Source organism: Neospora caninum, chromosome X, assembly GCF_000208865.1.
Source record: "Neospora caninum Liverpool complete genome, chromosome X".
Taxonomy (NCBI): domain Eukaryota; phylum Apicomplexa; class Conoidasida; order Eucoccidiorida; family Sarcocystidae; genus Neospora; species Neospora caninum.
This window is the reverse complement of record NC_018396.1, coordinates 757,730-776,287: the sequence shown is the minus strand read 5'-3', so window position 1 is coordinate 776,287 and position 18,558 is coordinate 757,730. Positions and strand designations below refer to the sequence as shown.

Below are 18,558 nucleotides of genomic sequence, written 5' to 3'. Positions count from 1 at the left end.
ACAGTGTATAGTAGCACGTTCTAGCTGGGGATGAGCATACGCAGCTTCTGAATTCCGCCTCGAGTGGAGCAGAGGCGAGATATGCATTTTGACACCGGATGTAGGTCGACGGTTTCCTACTGTAAACGCGGCGAATATGAACGGTGGACTTTTTTGGCACTGCCCTGGGTCTCACACACCCCGGTTCCGTTCTTGACATGATTGCAGCTCGATGGGGTGCTGCTTTTTTAGCACGCATGATGCCAAGGCACCTGAATATAACCTGATGAACACGAGAGTAGAGGCTGTCCACTACCAGTCTTTTTACACTCCCATCAACTACAGAACAGCACAGTAGTGACGGTCTGCACAGATATGGTCTCATATGCACAGCGGACATGCCTCTTCAGCCGGAAACCGTCAGCCACTGGCAGAAAAAGAAACAAGCTCTCCTTCATGCACAAGGCCGACCCAAACGGAAAGAAGCAGGGCAGTTACCCGAAATGGGCGTGGCTACGCGGGGTTTTCTGCCGAAGGGGGCATTCGCAGTCGCGCGGGTTCTCACGACGTTATCCGCGTCTCCTTGTCAAATCAAATCTCTCTTATGTTTTACGGATCCTTTGACGCATCGTCATATCCCGTGGATCCCGAAATTTCGGGGAAAGATCGACAAAAAGTTCATTTACTGTTTACGAAATTTGGCATCAGGAAACTAACGGGCTCACAAAACTGTTTGTTTTTTTTTTCTTACATTGCGACACGGCGATTTGCAAAACGCTTTTCTAACCATTTTTTCGATGTGTTGTTGCACATTCATTCTGTGAAACACGAAATATATGCTATATTGGTTGTGTGTGTGTGTGTGTCCCGTTCTTCTGTTTCGCAAATGGTGGAAAGATACGCGCCTTTTCCGCTCTGATTTCCTCGTTTTCTTCCGCCTGGAAAGGAGCTAGCAAGCAGGCTCATTTCACTGAGTTTCCTGATGTTTTTCCTTCATTCTCTGCATTTGCCGGAATGAGGTTTTTCCGCAGGTAACCCAGTTGTCGCAAGGCCTTCCGTTGTTCCGCTGGGTCGTGCGCTGCATTCGCGGGCGGATCTGTGTGCTCGAACATCACTGCATTTGCTCGTTCAAAAATATTGCAATTTTTTTCATTCTGTGTCTCAAGACGCGTGGCCCTTATCTGTGAGAGAGAGCTCAATCCGTCTCAAAAATCCGGGACTTTTATAACGGTTTTTTTTTTCTTGTGCGTATTGTATTGTGCTTTTCAAACGTTTCCGACGCTCGTATAGATCACAGAAGTCAAAGGTTGGTCGCATCGTTGGACGAAAAAACAATCAGTCTGCGTTGCATGTTGGGGCGCTTCTCGTCTATTTATTGGAGCCGGTTGCTATTCTGTGGATGGTTCAGAACGAAACTTTCTTTATCCGCATTCGCCAGTAACCCGCACAGGCGTAAAACAAGACACTCACTCGGTTTACCAGAGGCATTCGGTTCAGGTTTCGATCTGTGTTCGTTTTCTTGGTGTTCGCTTTTTGTTTTCTGAAGGAAGTCGGAAACCAGTTGAAGTTTTTCTTCTGCCGCGTCTTTCGCGTCTGTAAGGTTCTATCTTTTGTTCCAAAACGCCTGCCATGGGAAAGGCAGGTGGCCTTCTAACTGCCAGTTATTCCGAGTGTGACGGGAGGAGCAATGGAAGCGACAGCTCAGCGGGTTGGTGCAGACATGAGCACTTCTGGAGGCACAGGATTCGAGCTCAAGAGCATGGCATTTCCCCTGGGGAAAGGCGGCCAAACAGACGCGACGGTTTCTCAAGGGAAGACGTTTTTCTCGAACGCGGAACGAGAACCCGAAACAACCGTTGTGGAACTCGTAGATATCGACTTGGAGACAGGAAGTTGCGGTGAAAATGATGGAGGCAGTGCCAGTGGAAAATACGCGAGATACACAACACGCAGCAGTACATCGGGGGGAACCGATGATATCTTTTCCGAGGACGGGGATACGAGCAGTATCAACGGATCAACCATAGAAACCAGTGAGTCAGAGAGCACATCATATCGCCACCGAATTCAGTTGCTTTTCTGCCTGCGACCGCTCGTCAGAAAATGTGCAAGAGCTGTTCCTTTGCGCAAGACAGCAATATCTAGATTAACTGAGAGAGTTGTGAGTACGTATTTATTGTGTCTTTCATGGACGCAATTCCACATGTATTCCACGGTACACATGCTTCCAGATGCACGTCTTCGTCTGCGGAAATGGCCTCCCAAATTATCGTCCGGTAGATAGATGTCTTTATACACCTACAGTTTATATATGTCTTTGCACAACAGAACCCATTTCCATCTAGACAATTTTATTTATCTGCTGAATGGAATATACAATCCAGAGAGGATTCACTGTGGACACCGGGTGTCCACAGGTCACACTGAATTTGGTTAAGCATAACGATTTTGGGTTGTGGCGTTCACGAGCTTTCAAGATATGTTTCTTTGATTGCTATTGCTGAGGTTCGATCCCATTGGAAACCACGAAACTACTGTACATACGTATATCTTGACGCACGTATAGTTAAGTCTACGTATGTGCGTGCTGCTCCCTTCGCCTTCTGTGGTACGTCAACCTACTTTGTGTCCGATTTCCTTCGGTCGCTCCAGCAGGTGTTGGCATATGTATACTTCACGATGGCACTGCCGTTTATTCGCGCCTCATTTTCAAGGGGGATGTGTGTTTCTCTCGTGTTCCTCCAGACATAAGCGTGCTAGATGAGAAGAAGAAGACTGCGACGGCGAGTACGGCCGTCGTGATTTTGAAATCGTTTGTGGGCGCAGGGATTCTGTTTCTTCCCCACGCGGTTATGAAGGGCGGATTGATTTTTTCTCTCTGTCTCCTTGTTGGAATCGTCGGCCTCGCTATGTACTGCATGCACTTATTGATCAAGTGCTGTGAGCCGGGAACAGCTGAGAGCTACGAAGAACTTGGAGATTTAGCCCTGGGCTCATGGGGAGGCTTGGCCATCGAGTTCTGCGTCTTTGTTTCTCAACTGGGCTTCTGCACCATCAACGCAGCCGTCGTCGCAGGCAACCTCCGTGATGTGATATGGAGCGCCACCCAGTGTTCTACGGACTTCCATTTGTCTGTCAAATCTCTTATCTGGTGTGGGGCTATCATCTACATCCCGTTCAGTTTAATCAAACACATCAAGTATCTCGCGCCGCTAATGCTTGTAGGCAACCTCAGCACAGTAATCGGGGTTGCCCTTCTGATGGTGTGCGTCGGGATGGAGGTAGGATCCAACCATGGGATCACCGACGTCGACCTTGTCAATACAAGCAATTGGCCTCTTGTCCTCGGAACGAGCATCTACTTATGGGAAGGTAAGAGCACAAACTGACCAACACGCTCGTCGCGTCTTAATTTGAGCTGTGTGCATGAAATACGTATCATCATGCATATTCCTCCGTACGCTTCTACTTATCTTGGCCACTGCATCTATGTAGACTGCCTATGTATATATCTGGCTAGCTGTTTTCATATAAAAACGCAAATCTTGTCATATACGTAGATCATGCGCATGCGCCGTCACTTGATCGCCGTTCCCTTGTAAGCGTGTCTATTGCCATTGTCTGTGAAGAAGACGGCGGAGGTTCCTTTCCGCCTGAAAAAAGTGAAACTTACCACTAAAGTCCAGAAAATATTAATTTTTCTCATGTGTGCATATATATATCATGTATGCATATGCGTGTTTGCTTCTGCCTGTACAAGGGCAGCTTGACGATTGAAGAATATGAAGGACCGAATGTATTTCTTGTAGCAGGTATTTAATAAAAAATCGTACTTTGATTCCCTGTTTTCTTACGCATGCAACTGAGATCCGATAACCCTTGTGGACGCGTTTGCGCCACCCAGGTCCCGTTACAGACCTTTAGGATCTTGCTTAAAGTGTAGCTGCATCCGGTAGAGCTTTTTGTGTTCGCTGCCATCTCCACAGGCGCAGGAATGGTGTTGCCCATCCGGAAATCATCCAAGAAAGCAGTTCAAGATAATTTCTCCAAGGTGAGACCGGCATCCGGATGGCGGTTGCGATTGTCATTCCATTGTTCCACTTAATCCATGATTTATTAGATTGAGAAGTTTTGTGCGTATACATAGATAGAAACATACATCCATGTGTGTTTATGCATTTGCACGTTTTTGTCTGTTATCTGTATGTCTCGCGCCCAAGCCTATGAATGTGCTCTGCTTCTTCAGCTGCTGATCGCTTGCTTGGTGGCGCTGGTAACCACATACATCGTGTACAGCATCACGTGCAACTTAGCCTTCGGAAGAAACCTTGAGGTTGTGATTCTTTCGAATCTCCCATCAGGCATCCTCGGTCTCTCAGTTCAGGTGAGTTTGACGTCTGTTCCTGACGCGTTCCTCTGTGGATACTTGAGCGTCAGGGTTTCACCAAAAGTGCAGCTGTTTCAGCTGCTTCAAAAGCCGGGGGCATTATCTGTATGGGGTCCGTTGTTTCGGTGTTCTTTGGCACCTTCCCTCTGTATTTTCGATATAAAAACCGGGTTGCGAGCGCCGTTCGCCCACGTCGCCTTTCTCAGTTGTTGGTTGCCGGGAGGCTCGCTTTGGTTCTTCGTTCCGACTGGCTTCTCGGCATTTGACATCCCAAAGTTTTTTGACGGGGTCGCGCACTTTTGGTGGTGACGTAGAAGATTCAATCTGTCTGATTGGTGTCTGTGTATTTGTCTTTGCGTTTTGGGTTCTTCAGACGATTTTCGCATTCGCCGTCCTGGTTACTTACCCGTTGATGCTTTTCCCAGCAAGCACGATTGTGGAACAGCGACTCCTGTCTATCGTGAACGTCTCCGACCGTATCCTTAATTGGTTAGTAGGACCATCCATCCGCATCTCTCTTGTAAGTTCTCATTTTGTGCGTTTAAGCTTCGTCAGCGAGCAACATCCTTGCTGAGGCACGGTGAGCTTCGGATGCAGGCGATGAGACGTACCTTTGGCACGCGAGAAAGGAATGAAACAGACATGTGTACATGCATGTACATGCAGTCCACTGCGTATAGATGTGTGTGGTGTAGTCGTCTTTCCCACGGTCGCCTCGGTCGCAAATGCATGTGGTGGCGGCGCATATATAGATATGAGTATAAATATGTCTCTCCATCTCCATTTGTATGCTTGAGGTTGAGATGTGTGCATGTATATTATATACATACATTTTCATGTATTTTTGCATCTTGCTTCGCGTTGGTGCGCAGGTCATCTTGACACTTGGATTGGCGACAGCTGGCCTTCAGCAGTTGGACAACGTGGTGGCTTTGATTGGCGGCGTTTGCGGCGTTCCACTCTCCTTCATCTTCCCTGTCCTTCTACACATGAAGCTAAGAGGCGACAAGCATATCGCGTTGAAGCTGCTCCACTGGTTTATTGTTCTTGGAGGCTTTGCGATACAAGTTTTCTCCATCACGTGGACAATCAAATCGTGGCATGGTGTCGACGACTACCCCGCTCGCTGCAACGGAGCTCTATGATTCGGAGAGAAACGAGGATAGAGAGGCAGAGCGGCAGACCAGCAGGGCGGGACGAAGGGAAAGGCAACGAGAAATGGGGACAAAGAAATAAAAAGAATGTAGTGCGACTCGAAGGGAGAATGCAGAGAGGAGGTAACATGCTTAGACATGAATTTTCATACACACTGTATGCAGTTTTGTGTCGATGAATGATACGCGAAGATAAATTTGCGCAGATCCGAATGCTGAAATAGATGTATGATGTATGTGTGTCCGTTAAGAATAAACATATGCACGCATATGCAGGTGCGCTCGAGACGAGTAAGCATGTAGTGCAGGAGAGCAGAAAAAGAGGTTTTTAGAAAGTAGGGTTTTCCTGCGTTTTAAAGGCGTGTAAAAACATGGACAAATAGGGAAGAATCAAGGTTTCTGCAGAACGAAACAAAGGCGTAAAGCCCCATGATTTTAGTGGAGCAGTGGCGGGTGCTTATGCGTATACAATCCCAGGGAAATGAGGATGTTTTTGACAAGCATATCTGCATCTCCAAATCTGACTATATACACATCTGCATAGGAAATATGTATAGATATAATGCATATGACAATACGAAGCATCCGTATGCATCAGCACATGTGGATATGTCGATATCTGTGCAGGTGATACATGTTCGTATGTGTTTGAATGACTAAACAGTGGTGGTCCAGGCACATTCAGGCAGGCTAGTATTTCTCTTGGCACCGAGGCATCCACTCATTCGGTAGTTATTTCGTCCATCGTCTTTTTTTTGCTTTTTTTAATATACGGTGCATATATACATTTATTTATATATGCATCTATGTCTGTGCATATAAAGATATTGAGAAAGATTGACACATTCATGCATATAAATGTGTGTGGTAGGCGGGGGCCTGCTGTTTGCGCGTCATTTAGTTGTATTGAAACGAGAAAAAGAACCAAAGAGTAGATAATACAACGCCCATACTACCTGGCGTCAGAGTTCCCAAATTCTAATGCGAGTGGTTTCGCAGTGAGTTCCGCGTCAGAATTCAGTCAGCACGGTTTTGTCATTTTCTGTCCCTAGTTGGACGTGTCCTTGCCCGGCGACGAATGTGGTTCAATACTTCACAAGAAAGATTTCGTTTTGAACAAAGAGACGGGCCCGCCCTATGAAACACGGTTGAGCTACGTGCAACGACGTGCTCCGTTGCAAACAGATCATACGTACGGACATACCCTTTTCTTCTCTCTATATATATCTCTTCGTTTACAGATATGTACTTAGTGTATAGATGAGTTTGTTTATGGCTTTGCTGGCATTAACGCACCCAGTAGTTCAGCATATATACTTTTGGAGATAGAGCGAATCTGTACACTCGCACGGACACACGGTGAACTTATCTGTGTCTAGCAAGTTATTCAATCGCTACTTCGTATTACAAATGCCTTTATTTGGGCGGTAGAGATGTGGACTTTAAAATTTGGCCAAGGTCGCGAACGTGTAGAGAGCTCGGGGAAAACTTTTTCGTAGCTGCCACGATTCAGTCGCACATTCTTCTGAAGAGCTTGAAGCACTAGGTCTCGCACGTTTTGTACAACAAAAGTACGGTTCACCAACCGGGCCACCATATATTTACATCTGCGAAGAAATACATAGATTTGTTCTTTGCCATTGCCTTCTTTGGATCCTGTAAACAGATTGCGTGTTTTGTGAATTTAAAAATCCGAAAGGCATTTGTAACTGGATATCATCACAGAGATGATATTGAAGCAATCAGCGGGGTCCTCTCGATGTCGAACACCTCAAGGGATGTGAAGAAATAAAACCATCGAGCTGACGAGGGGGTCGGTCAGTGATGCGTCAGCAGGCCGTCGGGAAGGCGCAAGCGTAGAGACTAGCCACCGGGAAAACAAAATACAAAAGCGGAAGAGACCAAAGCTGAATCACCTTTGTTATCCCTCACTTCTCTCTGTTGATGGAAGACTTTGCTACAAGAGAGCGGCTTTCAGATCCCATTTGAAGGATAGAAGATGCCCGTTTCCACGTACCAGGAGAGTGCAGAAGCCCTTCTTGAGACACTCATTTCCTTGTTCTCGCTGATGCAACGCAGCGTCGACCGGGCCCTTGTGTTTACCTAACGATACACAAATAGCCAACACGCAATGACACCCTCCTTGGTGAATCAGCAACTGCAATTCTTTCCGCTCGTCCCCGTTTTCTTCGGAAGTGTTTTCCCTGTTTTGCTCAGTCTTTGCGCTCAGGTCAATGGCTACCCATTCGCGAAACTGATACCTCTCTGCCTGTAAACCCGCCTCGTCCTCGCGTCTCTCAATCGTAGCCTCTCTCATTGTCACTTCTTCGCCACCGACTTTTTCCGCTGTTTGCCTTTTCCATCTAACAAGTCTATCACCAATCCGTTCCCGATTGACGCGAGAAGTTATTTGCTTCATGTTTTGCCTTCACTCGTTTTCAGCGAACCAGTAAACGGCAAGAAACGTGAATCCCCATATTGTAGCAGCGCATTTCTGCTCTCAGCTACTTCCGCCTTCCTTATCCTTCTTAACGTATTACTCTGAGATGGCGACAAAGACGGCGAAACGCCGGTTACCACACCTACTCGCCTCCTCCTCCCCCCTGCAAGCATAACACATCGCCTTTCGCATCCAGCAAGTAGCTCTATGTTTGCTTGTCTTGCAGGTCACCGAACTTGACACACCTATGTACGGCCCGGCATCACGGTTGTTTATCTCCAGTTTTTTCCTTGGGCATGCTCCTTCCCCCCCCCCCCCCCCCCAAAGCCAAAATGCCTCAATCGAAGACGGGCAAGGGACACAAAGAGCTCAAGAGCTTTGTGTTTTTGTCTCACTTTTCGATGGATCTCAAATTTTTTTATCATCCTCTTTCTCTTGGTGTGTGGAACTGGCTCGCAGACCCCCCATGTACTTCGCGAGAGAACACACGCGGAACAGTAAAGCCACTCCGAGGAAAGACAGAACATCTTTGAGGTATTGATGGATATGAGTGCTGGTCCATACCTGAACAAAAGCTAGCTGAGCTTAAGCGACACGCGCATATGCCTTAACTCGCGTTTCCACGTCCAATCGAATGTTCTACGAAATAGATCGCGGCTAGTTGATTTCGCGTCTGCTTTTCTCGCCTCAAGGACCACTTCCTGGCGATGAGATCCCACACTGGTATTTTGAGCGAAACGGTAGCGAAATCGCTTTCCGCGTTTCGCTTTTCTTTTCACCTTTAAGAAGCAGAGGACAGACGTGTTTTATCTTCCGTCTTGTAGGAGTAGAGCACACACGCTCACCTTACGCGAAAAGTATAGTTCTTCCCTGGCCCTGTGTCCACGTTGGCCCCATCACGCGCGGTAATTTCCGTCCGTTAAGTGGCTGACAACGAAGACAAATGCTCGATAGTGAAGACGATTCCATTTTTTCTCTGGCATTTTTGATATGTAACCTCTCTGGTGTCTTGCCGTTTTACCTTTTAAGGGAGATGGAGAAATGCAGGTTTGACGTGGAACAAGCAGCCCCTTATCTCCGGCCATCTGTGTCTCCTCGTCTGCGAGATTTGCGTCGCAACTTGGACCCTGATCACATTCGAAAGATCAGTCATTAGACAAGTCATACCGTTTCGATTCTAGACAGCATCAAGGTTCTCATTGTCGAGTCACCGAGCTATCACAGCCTCGCTACCTTTAAATTTATACACACTAATGAGACGACCCCTGTGTGTGTTTCTTCGGCTTCGTCTCCGTTTTCGTCAAAGACTTCTTCTTCCTTCTTCCTTACGGTTTCCTTGTTGTTTGTCGTCGTGTTCCTTGGCCCCTTTTGGTTACCCTCCCTGTTCGTGGTCCGGTTTTCCCGTTTTCTCCTCCCCGCTTGGGATTCTGAGTCTCGTTTTTCTCTCCCTCCGCTTGTTCCTGTTCCTTGAGGCAACCTCGATCTTTCTGCCGTCGTTTTCTTTCTCCACTTGCTGGTGCTTTTCGCCTCTTCTCACCGGTGGTTCTGCTCTCGCGTTTTTCTTCCCCATGTTGCTAAAGCTTTGGCATTCTTTGAACGGAGAAGTTTCCTAGCTTGCTACGTCGCTATAAAGTTTGGGGAGCGCACTTGCCCAACCTTTTAGAAACGAGGTTAGTGTTATTGAGAAGAAAGATCGAAGCGGTTCTACCCCTTGCCCTCGCGTGTATCTTTGTTTTTAAAATTCTGCACGTGACCTGCCTCTTCGTCGTAGTGTGTTTATATCTTTTTCTGTCACTGTAACTCCCTGTCTTTTACCTTCGACTTCGTCCTCGGCCTCTTGTTTCGGGACCATCTTGGTTCTGCGTCATGTTTCGCAACTTTTTTGCTGTTGCTTGTATCTTCCTACAGAGCCAGAGAGTATGGCAGTGGAAGTGGATCACATCGCTCCTGGAGTATCTGTGGAGGTAGCAGAGCTCTACGATTCACGTGACACTCTGTCAGAAGAGCTTCAAGAGGCAGTGGCACATACAGAAGAAGGGAAGGTTATAGATGGTGTACGTCCTTCTCTCACAGCTTCTAAGGTTCTTTCCTCGGTATCCGCTACTGGAGCTCACTGCTCCCGAGATTCTTTTCTAGCAACGATGGCAGGTACTGCTCCGGCCGAAAATGCAGAAACCGTAAATTCATTAGGTGTCCTCATTCTCTATGGTGTGGAGGAAATCGGGCATCGCTGGCTGATCGTGGTTGGAAACGTAAAAATCCTTCACGTCAGAACAAGCGGCATAGAAAATATACATATACCTTTACATATATATATATATATATATATATATATAAACAGACACACAAAAGTATATTTCCGTGTAAGCATTTGTTTTGTGGTGACGTTCGAGAGAGCACTCCACGGAAAGCCTTTCCAGCGTCACGTCCTATCGCTGAGATCATAATTGTGTGCTTATGCACAGATGCATCTCCAGTGCGTTGAATTACATATATATGTTCCGTTTTGCCGAAGGGTCTCATTTCGTACCTCCTTTCAGTTCGATTGGGCTATCGCGCGTCTGTGTTTATTTTCGACCGTGTTCCATCTTCTTTCTCGTTCTGTTGTGTTCAGACGGAGACGCGTCGATTCATCACCGTCACAAAGTGAAGACAACAGGGCCCTTCGGCACCGGCGTGATTATTTGCAAGGCGTTCATGGGAAGCACCTTTATTTTTCTTCCTTACGCCGTCATGAAAGGCGGTCTCATTCTCTCTCTTCTCACTTTATCTAGCGTTCTTGTGCTCAGCGTGTACTGTATGGAACTACTTATTGAATGCTGCGAAGGCGATGTGCGCGTTACATACGAAGATATCGCCGAATGCGCTCTAGGGGGATGGGGAAGAACTCTAGTAGAATTGTGTGTCTTTTCATCGCAGGTGGCATTCTGTGCAGTTTACGCGGTAGTCGCTTCACGAAATTTACATGATCTTATTCGGGTCACCTCGGGATGCTCCCCCAATGTGGACGTGTCTGTAACGACGCTAATATGGTGTTTAGGGGTATATTTTCTGTCTCTCAGCTTTATAAGAAACATGACATACCTCGTACCTCTTATGTTAGTGGGAAACATCGGGACAGTTTTTGGCATGCTCATCCTCATGGTCGCCGTCATCGTTCAACTGAGCCAGCAGCGATTGGTTCGGTCTATCGAATTGTTCAATTTCGACGGATGGTCTCTCATCCTTGGAACGAGTATATACCTCTGGTTAGGTAAAATCCCATAACTTGTACACGTATATATATATATATATACGATCACAGTTATAGATACAAGTGTAGGTAGTTATATATGTGTCTTTTATTGCATTCACTTGGGAGGCGATTTCGCAAGATTCTGCAGCGAAGGAGTCGTTGATATAAATTGTGCATTCAGGTATTATAAACAGTGGTACTCCGCTCACGCCTCATTCTTAAACAGTATATTGATATCTATGCCTACATACGCATATGATATATACATGTATAGGTATATGCGCATGCGCATGGCTTTTGCTGTTTTTCGCCAGGAGCTGGCCTGATTCTCCCCATCCGCAATACAGCAAAGCCCGCTGTTCAACGGAAATTCTCGCTGGTGAGAGAAAGCGGGCAGGTGTTCCTCATTAAAAGACATTCTTTCCCTATGATGGTTCCCTCGACGGTGATGTGTTTCCAAGTTGTCCGAGCACTCGTCTTTCCAGAGCGTATATTATATGGTCGTGGGCAACACGTGCTCATATATTTACATATATGTATACGTTCATATTTTCATAACCATCTAGTTGTATGTTTTTGTAGGAATAGCGTATGCAGAGGCACTCATCTACCATGCTTGAGGGGCAATTGAAGAGTCATCGCTTTATAGGAAAACAGCAAATATAAATGTAGTGTCACAGTGGGGTTCCATGAGAGTTTCTCGCTCGCTGCCTTCGGAAGTTGTCTTCCTGTCTTTCCTGTGTTTTATCTCCAGTTGCTCAGTTTTACTCTCACAGCCCTTACATTGTTGTACGTCGTGTACACGACAATTTGTGTCCTAGCATTTGGCAAGGAAGTGAGAGAGGTTATTCTCTTCAATCTTCCTTCCGGTCTTCTTGGAACCACCATCCAGGTAATCCATGGAGGAGGTTACTGGCATCGATATATATATATATATATATATATATATGCGTGTATATGTTATATGGCGCACATGCGACGCATACTCACGTTGTTATACTTATTAAAATCCTTATTTGCTTTTGCTCATGTTGTGGAAACGGTGGGTGTGTGCGCACATATATGCATGTCGGATAGATGTGGCCGTCCGCTGATGTGAAAGTAGTGCGTGTTTACTCCTAATTCCGTTGCATTACCCAGTAGACTATGTCCAGGAAGGGACACGTTATTTGCGTCAAGTATGTAAGTACATATATATATATATATATATACGTCTATGCTTCTTGCGTTCAGCCGTAGGTTGCACCTTCCTAACTGTGTTGGGTATATCTCACTAGAGACTAGACAAATGACAATGGGCAGCTAGAACCTGCTATATATATATGCAAGCATACATGCAAACAATCTCTGCCCTAAGCCATGTGGATGATTACGGTGTTTAAGTTGAGGCTCTTTGTTTCGTTGTGTGTGATTGGTTTCTGTTCCAGGCAATTTTCGTTATCGTCGTTTTATCTACGTACCCGCTAATGCTCTATCCCGCCACGGGAATAGCGGAGAAGAGGTTGCTGCCGCATGTTATGGTCTCGTGTCGATGGGCACGGCAGCTCGTCAGTGCAGCCATTCGTATCGTCCTCGTACGTCAAAACACGGATTGCCTTCGCCCGTACCTGGTGCATGTGCATGCATACATATCCGTGTGTGTGTGTGTACATACAAAAGAAAAACTTTCCAACCGCATACGATATAAATATAGAAGAGGGGCGTGTGAAACAACTTTCGGCTTGTTGTTGTTAACACTCCTGCTCTCCGGCCGCAATCGTACGAACGACAGGTTTTCTTGCTTCTGTATGCAGCATTACTCGCTTTTCTTGTCCCTCTGTGGGTGAAACACACAACGGACTCGATGTTTCCACTCACAAGCCAACAGCGTAATTGGTTATGTTTTTTTATTGCCTGTAGTGATTGGTTCCCTGCATGTGGGTACGTGCTCTGCTTTCTCTGTGGCTGTTTCAGGTTCTCTCCACCGTCGCAATAGCCATTGTGGGGAAGCATCAACTAGGCGGGTTTGTTTCGTTGATCGGCGCTGTATGCGGTGTCCCTCTTGCTTTCATTTTTCCTGCACTAGTGCATCTGAAGCTGAAGAAACCAAGGCAATTATCACGGCGGCTATCGCACTACCTCATAATTCTTAGTGGCTTTGTAGTTCAGTTCTTCTCTGTATACAATACAATTTCAAGGTGGCATCCGACAACTGACTACGGGATCGCTTGTCCCAGTGGGAACCTAAATTAGTAACAGCGATCAAATCGCAGAAATCATACGGGTTGGCCGGGAGAGATTAGGCAACAGTTTATCATAGGTACTTGATCCGCTCCGCAATGCAGACGTGAAGCAACGAGAACGCTTGAAGAAGAAATGTTAATGCGAGAAGCTATGGTTTGTATTATTATTGCCGTTTCGTCGTTTTTCAGGTAGACGGGGGCTGGTTGGAGCTTAAAAGTATTAAGCATTTACTGTAAACGCTTGTGTGCGTGAAAATGAAGGGAACGTAAATCTATCATAAACAGCCACGTTGTGTCTGTGATTTTACTTGTCGTTATTGTATCATTTTGTTTTCTATAGGGGACGTGAGTTGTCTATGGTATAGTGCGTTGCCCAGAGAGGTGCAACACGTTCCATTTCTTTTGGCTTTTTTTCCAAGTAAAGGTGGTTCTTCAAGAACGGTCGAATTTTTCAGCAAGTCACAAAGGCGAAACGCTGTATAGCGTACACGCATTTGCATAGAAAAGGGACTTGGGTCGCCTATTCAGCAAATAGGGAAAACACCAAGAGGCGGACTCCTGTCAGTTTTTAATGTTCATCGATTCTGAAAACGTGTGAGGCTGCCTCGGGGAACTTTTTTCCATGTAAAAGGAACCAAGTGTGTTGTTTTTACTAGTGTGGAAGAACTGCGTCACTACATGCTACGAAAGAATCACCCTGTCATATTTTTTCAGTTTGTCTTGTCTGCCGGTGCCCCGACGGTTGAGAACCGTATGCAAGCCCGATCAAACGGATAAGGCAACTTTTCCCTGGCATAGCAGCAGCGCTTAATGTTCCCCGTAGTTTGCCGCTTCCTCTCCCGAGTCCTTCACACTTTCAAGCAGTAATATAAGCACCATATGGAAGGAACTATTCAGGATTACGAATCACACGGACGCACAACGTGCCTCAGTCTTCCCTACGACCATATTGTTCATTTACGTTTGTCTTTCTCTTCTTCTCGAGATATTTCTGACAATGCCAGCCTTCCTATGGCATCTGCGAGTTTCACTTTTTTTTGGTTGCCTCCGAAAACTCTAGCTACGGTCTTCCATTCATCACCAAAGGGTTTTGAAGGCAATACTGACGAAATCTTTGACGTTGTGACACAGCAGGGGTGGAGAGTGAAATGCCTGCTTCCTGGTTAATTGTTGTTCGTTATGTCAACAGCGGTAACAGGACAGCAGGGGAAACGAGGAAGCAAGGGGGCCGGAAAGCCACAAGAAAGATAAAAAACAAATGTAACCGCGTTCAAGTCTTGGACCGTCGGCATATGGTTTCATTCTGTTTGTTAGGAGCAGAGATATTCTCTTCAGATGCTGATGGCTACTTGCATTCGGCATGGGGTGGATGCAACAGCAGCAGCTTTCGTTGTTGTTGTCTGATGGTGTTCAGGATCCAACAATAAGGAGCTGAGGAGCGTGTACCAGAGGAGCGACTCTGTGACGATGTACCAACGAATTACGGCGGTCTGAATGCTTTGTCCCACTATTGTTCTTGTACATCGCTCCTGTCTGTACAACTAGGGCATTATGGTTTCGAGAAATAATCAACGAAACTTATCAGAGTATGTGCCGCCCTCGCGGGCTTCTTCTTTGGTAACGTTTGAGATTTATCCAATTGTCTCCCGGGGGAACGGTGTCTGCCGTAGCGTCACACGAGTAGACGCGTGCAGTTTCCTTGAAGTTTAGCAATGGGCTTGCACTCATTACTCAAGGTCCGTGGCTTCCCTTGGCCATTACACAACCATTGGGAGGTGAAGAGTGTACGCGGGCTTATTGGAATCAAGCCTTGATCCATTAACGAATCCAGTGTCTCCCCACAGGAACACTGCAACTGTAGCCTCACCTAGTAACACAGAGTAACGTCACGTTGTCCGATAGCATCTACGCGACGGATTAGTTACTGGTCAAAGACAACGTCGCAGCTCATCCAGAAAATGAGAGAAGGCGCAAGGGCGCTGCTCCTGCCTGTCTTTTTTATTTGCACATGTAATAGAAAAATATATTGCCGTATTCGGATAACTGTCCTTGGTTCGTCCAAATACCCAACAAAAACGTTTTTTTTAAAAGTAGCCTTTATAGAAGCGGCTGCTCTCCTACCGAAGCCAGTGAAGATGTGCACGCCTGCCTCGTTTTTACTCCTTTTACCTACACAAGACTTACCCTTGACCCTTTCAGTCAAGCGGGCCGACTTCCTACGCTTTCCGAATAAAATGTGACCGTCTAATCTCGATTTTCTCTTCTGCTTGCGGGACTATGGTGAATTGTCTGTCGCCCTGTCAGTGATGGCGATACAGCCACCTGTCCTCTTCCCTTTCCTAGTGCGATATACAACACCGGGCGTGGCACGTCGAACGCGACTGCTGTTTAATACCATTCATATAGTAGGAGACCGGAGAAAAAACTCGTATGCTTTGTCCCAAGCTGTTAGGGCCTCCCTAGTCTCCACTTCTTGTTGCTGTTCTCTGGAGTAGCTCAGCCAATTAGATACAGTCATAGAATTCACTGTAAAGCTATATTCTGTTCCCTTAATCAAAACAAACTTTACAGAAGCGCACTGAATCACCTGAGTCGGTGAGTGGTGGGATAGTATTCGAATAGAAAGAGGCTATCGTGCAGCCTACTCCTACATGTCGAGCGGTTGTGAGATTCCGTTGTTGGGCATTTGTTTCTTGTTGTTTCCATATTACAGTCTCTTCATATGGGAAAGGGTAGAGCCAGATGTGTCTCCTACAAAATGGAAAGCGAAGCATTGTAACCTGGTATTTCTGGTCTCCTTAGAAAAAGCGCGTTGTACCAGATGTGACAAAGTTCCTTTGAAAACGAAGCGTAGGAAATGCGATGGTCCATGTGATTACGTTGTCGATTGCTGCAGTACCTCCACCAGGGTGTTCATCGTTTCATGATTTTTTGGCCGATTCGGGATGTGCATTGTCATCTGCTCGCGAAGGTCAGGGGGAGCTTGGTAGACTTCGTGCGCGTATATAACCCTACAAACGACACACAAGAATGAGCGTCCCATAGTCTTCCCTTCAGCACCACTTGAAAGAAAACAAACAGACACAGAGAGGAAAGTTATTCGCGGACGTAGTACGTGGAAATGACTGCTCTCGTACACCAAACCCCTAACCAAACTGTTACCCGGGTGTAGATGGTTACGTCTCTCCGGGTGCCCTTACCCTTCAGGACCACGAGGCTCCTTGATTTCGAGGTCTGTAGGGATTTGAACCATGACTGACTGGTTGAAATACCTAAACAAAATGCAGGCAGCGATGCAGGACACGTACAGGAATGTTGCATTCGTTGTCAAACAAATCCCTATCCAACTGTCCCGACGAGAAAGACAAAAAGGGGAAGATATCAATTACCAGGGGGGATAATGCGTTGGTTTTGGGTACTGACGGTAGCGGTATCGGAAGGGTCCGTAGTAACGCCCACGCGATTCCTTGAGCGCTGCATCCAGAGAAGTTCTGATTTTATCGGCATCGCGGCGGTAATTCTCAGTAAACCTGTCCACTTGGTCAAACGACCTCACATGCTCGAACTCAGGGAGCCTGTACGGCCTCCTTGGTTTTATAAGAACCTGCGACAAGTCATAACACCACCGTAGCCACTGAACATGAGTAGAAAGACACGGCTTCGTCAATAAAAAAAGTCTGTAACAGAAAAAGGCAAAGAAAATGATGTCTCAGTTCGGGTACGAGACCGAGCTGACGCATACTTCGCTATGTATGTGAAATGTTCAGTTGTTCATTCGTTTACGCCGGACCACTACAGAACCGTTGATACCTCACCTCGAATACGCTAGGAGTCTCTGCTTGTACCAAATGCAGTACCGATCCTAGAAAAACATCGACCCAGTAAGAATAGCACAGAGGGAGTAGTGTGCGTCTCAGCCATAGATCGGTGCAACGTGCCGCCGCTGTTGTCTCGCATAGCCAACATTCCATTCCCAAGCTGGCGATGGCAGTTTCCAGACGGTTCAATCAGTGAGTCGCTGTCGAACAAAACGTGCTAAAGACATGGTTCAGAATCACGCGAAGAGCACTGGCCGCGTCAAAGCCGTCGACGGCTGATTCCTTCCGGTAAGCGGCGGCACTCACCAAAGATGAAATCGATCGTAACGGCCCAGACCACTGGCGCTAAAAGGAATATGGTTGCGCTTATGTACGTTCGCAAGGAGCCTGACCATCCCATAATGCTAAAAGGAAGGCTACGCAAAGTTTTGTCTATTGACTAATTTCATAGTTTTAGCAATCACGCTGGTGGCTAGCTTGTAGCCGCCTCCTCAGATATGTACTCTTCATCAATTTGCACAGCGGAGGGATGCACGGGCGGCAGCTGGGAGTTATGCTAGCCCCGCGGCTTCTGCTCGGTAGCAGGCCAGTGGGGCTTTGGCAGTGATGCAAAAGCGGCTCTCTCTGCTGGACTAAAGGGCGTATCACGGGTACCAGCGGTTGGGATGGCAGGTATTTGATTTGCGAAATCAGGGTCACACATTCTAAAGTCTGCCTGCGCAGCAGCATCGTTACTTCATCGTTTGAGTTGAGGTTTGCCTGGCGTCGGGCGTGCACGGGAACCGTATCCGCAGCACTCTCTGCAAAGGAGTGTCTCACGAATGCCGCGATCATTTCTCTACGAGGATGGCAGTCTCAAATCTGTGAAGGCTGCATACTCGCGATTATCAGCTAAACCTGAACAGCACTTTGATTTCGGCAGAAATTTTACGGCAACCACTCAGCTAGGAGAGGTTGTATCTTCTTTTCACAGGGGTTCAATTCACCCTTGATTCTTTGTTGATCTTAAGTGGAGAAGAGCAGATTGGTAGCAGGCCACGCCCTAACACCAGGAGCTCAAATCTGCTCTATGGAAATGCAAAAATGAACAGCATCAACCGTCACATTTGCGACCATAAACAAACCATTTATCTCCTCCCAGACGCACCACCGCCAGGCCATGAGGTGCGACAGGCGCATCCGATGATTTTTCTTGTATGTTTAGCCCACTGAGCAACAACCGATGCCTTTGTTGTGGTACTGCTGCGCAGTTGCGCCTCTGGACCAGTATAGTCGACCAGCGAAGCAGTAACACTCGGGCCCGGTATTTGTACTCTTTAGAAA

At 46.8% G+C, this 18,558-nt stretch overlaps 3 protein-coding genes across 3 annotated transcripts; 2 read left to right on the top strand and 1 right to left on the bottom strand.

Annotated features, from left to right (window-relative positions):
- Positions 1–1,666: 1,666 nt before the first annotated feature.
- On the top strand, positions 1,667–5,511 carry NCLIV_045700 (putative transmembrane amino acid transporter domain-containing protein; the record flags this gene model as incomplete). The annotated part of the gene is made up of 6 exons (XM_003884120.1): positions 1,667–2,012; positions 2,725–3,351; positions 3,966–4,030; positions 4,226–4,363; positions 4,740–4,886; positions 5,239–5,511. 6 exons carry the CDS (start codon positions 1,667–1,669, stop codon positions 5,509–5,511), a joined length of 1,596 nt encoding a protein of 531 aa, XP_003884169.1.
- Positions 5,512–9,879: 4,368 nt separating this feature from the next.
- Positions 9,880–13,427, top strand: NCLIV_045690 (hypothetical protein; the record flags this gene model as incomplete). The annotated part of the gene is made up of 6 exons (XM_003884119.1): positions 9,880–10,108; positions 10,575–11,213; positions 11,510–11,574; positions 11,950–12,087; positions 12,623–12,769; positions 13,149–13,427. 6 exons carry the CDS (start codon positions 9,880–9,882, stop codon positions 13,425–13,427), a joined length of 1,497 nt encoding a protein of 498 aa, XP_003884168.1.
- Positions 13,428–16,292: 2,865 nt separating this feature from the next.
- On the bottom strand, positions 16,293–17,635 carry NCLIV_045680 (conserved hypothetical protein; the record flags this gene model as incomplete). Its single annotated transcript, XM_003884118.1, has 6 exons — positions 16,293–16,428; positions 16,618–16,689; positions 16,807–17,004; positions 17,233–17,279; positions 17,487–17,536; positions 17,623–17,635. 6 exons carry the CDS (start codon positions 17,633–17,635, stop codon positions 16,293–16,295), a joined length of 516 nt encoding a protein of 171 aa, XP_003884167.1.
- Between the last annotated feature and the right edge of the window lie 923 nt (positions 17,636–18,558).